Raw genomic sequence first — 5,933 nt, 5'->3', positions numbered from 1 at the left:
ATAGTTATTTGTCTTTCTAGTTAATACTCACATTAGGAACATGAAAGACCCAAATGGCCAAATCTGTTACAAAGCACCCGACATTAACTTGAATTTCCAAACTCCACATAGCCCCAAATTAAAGTATTTGAACCTCTAAATTATTTTTTTAAAAAAATTAATAGTTAGGCACGCCCTTAAAAACGGAGTCAGTGACAAGTTTGTCATACTTCCCTTAATTTTTCATTTAGCATTTTTAAATGTGTATCAAACCAACCCGAAGAGAGAGAGAGAGAATGAAAAACGTGAAGGGTCATAATCTTTCTACCTGCACTTTATTCACCACAAAAAATGCCTTCCATTCCCCACAAGCTAGTGGTTGTCACAACAACCTCTGAACAAACTATCCAACTCCACAGAATTGCAGGTGAAAAGGGGGGAATAGATGGTATGTATTATATACTTCTCCTGAAAATGTGGGGAAAAATAAAATGTCCAAAAGAAAGAAAAAAAATTCAAACTTCAAGTAGTTTAGTCGTGTAATGGCTCTGCAGAAGCCGGGAAGGAATTTGATGTAGTATCATCTTGTTTGGATGAATCTTCTGTAGCAGCTTTTGCATCAGAATGCTGAAGCTTGTTGTCACTTGATAATTTAGAAGGAGATGTCTCAGGTGGTTGTACATTTGATAACCCCCTGGTGAGAGGAGTATCAAGTACATTCATAGCAGGTGAGGTCAAGCCATAGTTCTGAGGGATAGTCAAAACTGGATGATCAAATTTGCATGTTGGGCCAAACTTGCACATTCCATAGATTCTGTAATAAGAGCATACAGCTTGCCCCTGCAAATAACCAAGATAGGAATCAGGAATCTAAATACTTAAAAAACCATACATGGTAACCAATATGAACTATAAAATTACCTTCTTAGGATTTTAGGGAGGACAATACAAACAAAATTGTTTAAGAATAAACAATACATGTTCTGATTTTTTGCATTGCCATACAATCACAAACTATCATGTATGATAAGTCTATTGAGTTTTATAATAATTATTTTAAAAGTCGTATCTTGGATTATTTTTCATGATTGACTGTGTAAAAACTTTTAAACTAACCACATGTCTATTAAACTCATTGGCCTCAATCAAGTAGAAGCTGAACTTACAGGTCTCACAGGAAGGCCAAGTGGATTTATTAATGATTGAGATATTCTTTCCTTTGGGTGGTGGAACTTGCAATCAGATCCATATTTGCAGGTCCCAGTGCTCATAAAGTATCTACATTCTGGTTGATCTGGTCTATTCGGGAGAGCTGAATTGATTGCCTGCCCACCAAAAAGTGGCTCGCCCAGATTCATGTAGTCATAAACAAGATTAGATCCAAGAAAACCGTTCAGCATTGCAGGGTTCATATTTCCCTATTTTGAGAAACAAAGTCACAGTCAAAACAAAAAGATTTCAATTTGCAGAAAGTACCATTAACTGCATGTACTATGTAGTAACCACAACCCAACATAATTAATTATCACTAAAAGAGGCGAGATGCTCTGAAGATTTCCTTAAGAACAAGGCACATTCTGTATCAGATATTAATTGGTATATGTATGCCAAATGTGCTTGGCAATTGATGAAATAAAATAGATGGAAAGTGTAAGGAATAACAGTATTATTTCCATACACAGATCACTTCCCTAAAGTTCCTTGTAATGTCTATGAGATTTAGTAGTAAAATATGGTAACAACATTTTATAATCTTCTTGCATTTATTTATCTAAACATATCAGTCAGACAACAAAATTCACAATGCCTCCAAGTAGAGAACTATTGCCTAACGCTTCACGCAGCGATCCAAAACTATTATGTATGGAGTAACATTTCTGTAAGACAGCAGAGGAGCGGAATACCATATCGAACTCTATCTTTTTTTTCCCCAAAAAATTAGCAAATCTGTATAACCCTTGCAATCATTCATGAAGAGAAATAATACCACTCAGATCAAATTCAATGACAGGATAACCCCAGAGCAGAAGAGAAAAACAAAGACCAGGGCAAACAGAAATGTATAGATATGCAGGACCTTGAACACCCTTAACTAACCATGTAGTTGTTCCAGCTCTGCACAGGTATAACACCTTGTGAAGAAGGCAGAAAAGGAGGCACATATGATTGAAGGCCTTGTCCAGATAAATACGACATTCTTGGTACTGCTGACCATGCAGGAAACCCTCCAGCATATGATAAACCTGATGTAGGAATAATTGTTGAGGTAGGAGTAGGAGGTCCACCAGCCAATGGGTATGCTCCGAGGGAAGCATACTGTGGATGATGAAACTTGCATGCAACACCAAACTTACAAGACCCAGTTCTCATGTAATAGGGACATGATTTTTCTTCCTGAAAGAGACAATCAAAGAATGTTGAAAATTTATAATGGTTTCTTTCATCAACACAGCAACAGTAATCAATTAAAAAAATGCTACAAGTGCAAAAGGACGCGCAAACCTGACGCATGGGAAAACCTAAAGTATTGAATGACACGGGAGCAGCACCTCGCCTGTCCTTTGGATGATGATATTTACATGTTGATCCATACTTGCACATCCCAGTCTTAAGAAAATACTGCAATGCATATTTAAAAAAAGATCACAAGTTACTCAAATTGAATAGCACTGGAATTGTTAATAAATCTCCCATGAAGATGGACTCTGTAGCATGCAAAAATTTTCAGATTATACTACACTTCCTGAATCAGATATTTATAGTATAATAGATGTTAAACTTAAGTTCATATATTTATTTCCTTTCCTGGTTTAAGTATGCCATAGCTGGCATCAAATAAAATTTTTCCATCATCATCATAATGAAATCTGGTAAATAAGTTCTAAAGGAAAAAAGCCACATAATATGACCACTAAAATTAAAACAAATCATCAATAGAAAACAAAATGGTAGCAGTTATACACTGACAGCATAACTACTCTATTTTTGTCCAGTTCATTAGGTATCCTACTTCAATTTGACATTTTCTTTCCCTTCATTTATTGGTTTGGTATCTGTGCACTAGTAATCACTAGCTAAATATTTCAAACAGACCAGATTTATTACTAAAAGGGACCACAAAAAAGGACAAACATAAATGCAAAAAAGCAAGTAAAGCTTCTGCCAGAGTGACATAGCAAAATATGAAACGCATATCTTCTTATGGAGTCTTCTACAAACACAAGAAATGTTATTTTTTTATTACAAAATCCTCCCCAAAGTTTATGTTAAAGGGAAACAAATATATTTTATTTCACTCTAATGTTCTTGCATAAAACACATCCCCAATCAGTTTTATGAAGCATAATTCTGTTCTGACTCATGAACCAACAACTATCCCAAAGCTTAAGTTGTTAGGTAAAGCCACGTGAATGGCTTTATATTACATCCCTAATAAAATTCAACTCAAGAAAAATGTCACAAAACAAATACATATTAATTTATCAAAATAAACATACCTCGCAATCAGGTTGCCCTGCCCTCTGAGGGAGTTCTTCACCATAATGAGTACCCTGAAAATCTAACAAAGTATGAGAAACTTCAACTATTTGTTTGCATATGATAAAACTAACAAGCAGATTGAAGATTAAGATACAATAGAAACAAAGTAAAAGATTACAATTACACAAACTACATCTTTTTGTCGAATATTTGGCAAAAAGTGTTGCTTCATATATATATATCCAGAAGACAAAGAATGAAAAGCAAATTAAAGAAAAAGCTCTTACAATTGAAATATGAGCAGGGTGATGGTAGCGACAGTTACTCCCATAACCACACGCTCCAGTCCTCAAATAATACAAGCACTCAGGTTCACCGGGTCGATCTGGATATTGGGTAGATTGAGCTGCAGCATCTCTATCCCAATTATCATTGATTTTCAAACGCCGAATTGCTTCTACCATACAGATCAAAACCAATCAGGCAAAGTTTGCCCAAAGTCTCATTTGAACAAATTAATGCAACACAACTAACTAGATCAGAAACTTAAAATTTTCACCTCAAAAAGCACACTATTGTTGCCTAAAAGATTTTAAGATCAAAACATGCAGGCTATCCTTAGTTGCATCATTAAAAAAAAGTGCGTCAATTATGTAAACCCATGTATGATCAAACACAACACAACACCATAGTTTAGGAAGGAAAACACGAAATGAGAAACTAAGCCATGTTTCCAAAAAAAATCCTCATAGGTCTCTCACAATACATTGTGTGAATCATCAGAATTCTCCAAATCAAAATCATCGTACCATAAAAAGAAAGGCATGATATCATAAATGAAACAAAAATCGTTGAATAAAAACCATCTAATATCAAACATTCCCTAGCAAAACAACACAAAGCCATCATCATTAAACGATGATCGGAGCCATTTAAACCATGAATCATGACAAACAACAATGGAAAACCAATAACCAGAAAAATCTGCACCACCTTCAATGTTGTCACTAGAATCAGCATTCCTCAGAACCTGCCTGTTTTCCGGCATCTGGTAGCGTTGAAAGGATAACAGAAGACTCTTTTTTTTTGCTTGTTCGATCAAACCCAGAAAACCCTTTGAGCCTTTAAGAAGAAATCAGCGCACAACAATCTCAAATTAACTCACCCCACATGGTAAAATGATCATCAGGAGACAGTGAAAATTGACCAAAGACTAAAAACAATAAAAAATAAAAAAAAATAAAAATCCAGGAAAACTAAAATATTAAAAACAAAACAAAGGTACCAAGCGAGAATCGCAGATAAAATTGAGAAGAATCAAAATGTGAAATCTTAAAAAGAGATTTAATAATATTCCAATTGGATGAAAGTTGGCGTCAGATTAGCTTAGAGTTTCCTGGCTGTGGTTCTGCAATCTTCGGAACATTTTGGATCTTTAAATGTGAAACCCGACAAGTTAATCTATAATTATTGATAACGAGAATTACTCCTTTTTGATATACACATTCGGTTAATTTTATCCTTAGATTACATCTTAAATTTCAATTCGGTTAATTTTATCCTTAAATATTTTAAATTTCAATTTTTTTTCTAATTTCTTATAACTTTTATATTATTAATTGTTTTTATTTTATTATTTAAGAAATTTAAAGAGTCCCCCGAATGTCTCACTTCCCCTGCAATAATTATTAATTAATGTTAATAATAAAGTAAGGTTCTTGCGCGCGTGTACGAACAATAAATTCTATGTACGATATTACCCTCCAAGTGGCTGCACCATAACATGTTTACGTGAACCAAGATTTATTACTGCCACTATGGCGCGTGCATTGCAATCACTACTACAAATTTGGATTGTTAAGAAAATTTAATTAGCCTGAACAAGTAGATGCCAATTACGGAATTGGTAAGTGGCATTTTAAGCTTTTAACCTCTTCATTTTATCTCACCAGATTAACCACTTTAATTCCTTTCATAATTTTTAAAAGACCAGTAACATACGACAACTAGTAATAAATATTCCATCAAATGATTAAAAATATCTTTTAAAAAACCTAAATTATCATGTAACACATTATCATTATCATAGCTATTATTCCCTTCATTGTGATGCTAATAGTAGTAACAATCATTTTAGTAGTAACAATCTTGTAAAATGGTTAATAACAATCTTTAAAAAAAGTCGCGTGATAATTAAGTTATTTTTTATGTTATAAATAGATCTTCTAGAAATATTATTGTTACATGATATTTTAATTCAAATTTTTAAGTATTGTAATCTTAGTAGTCTATTTTTTTATAATTTTGATTCGATAATTATTATTAATTAATTGTTTTCACGTTTTCATATAAAAGAGTATTCTAATTTGAGTATAAGTGTCCTACAACTTACATTATTATCATATTTTAAGAACTTTCTAATTATAAATTATTAGCACACTCAACAAAATAAGTGAATGTAGAATAATAAATTC

General features: G+C 33.3%; 1 protein-coding gene across 4 annotated transcripts; it reads right to left on the bottom strand.

Moving 5' to 3' along the window:
* Positions 1-289: 289 nt before the first annotated feature.
* LOC100792928 (zinc finger CCCH domain-containing protein 3) lies at positions 290-4,943 on the bottom strand. 4 transcript variants are annotated; one of them, XM_006595772.4, is made up of 8 exons: positions 4,745-4,934; positions 4,453-4,581; positions 3,747-3,916; positions 3,477-3,530; positions 2,482-2,598; positions 2,077-2,373; positions 1,146-1,397; positions 290-819 (listed from the first exon to the last, which is right to left on the bottom strand). In XM_006595772.4, the coding sequence occupies exons 2-8, from the start codon at positions 4,505-4,507 to the stop codon at positions 511-513; spliced, it is 1,254 nt and encodes a 417-aa protein (XP_006595835.2). In that variant the 5' UTR covers positions 4,508-4,581; positions 4,745-4,934; the 3' UTR covers positions 290-510. The 4 variants fall into 4 exon arrangements, with proteins under 4 accessions (XP_006595835.2, XP_040865180.1, XP_006595836.2 ...); XM_041009246.1 differs by having other exon boundaries at positions 2,077-2,598; positions 4,745-4,943; XM_006595773.4 differs by having other exon boundaries at positions 3,747-3,913; positions 4,453-4,935.
* Between the last annotated feature and the right edge of the window lie 990 nt (positions 4,944-5,933).

The sequence above is a fragment of the Glycine max genome, chromosome 14 (assembly GCF_000004515.6).
Source record: "Glycine max cultivar Williams 82 chromosome 14, Glycine_max_v4.0, whole genome shotgun sequence".
Taxonomy (NCBI): Eukaryota; Viridiplantae; Streptophyta; class Magnoliopsida; order Fabales; family Fabaceae; genus Glycine; species Glycine max.
The sequence above is the reverse complement of the archived record's forward strand: the minus strand, read 5'-3'. Positions and strand labels throughout refer to the sequence as shown.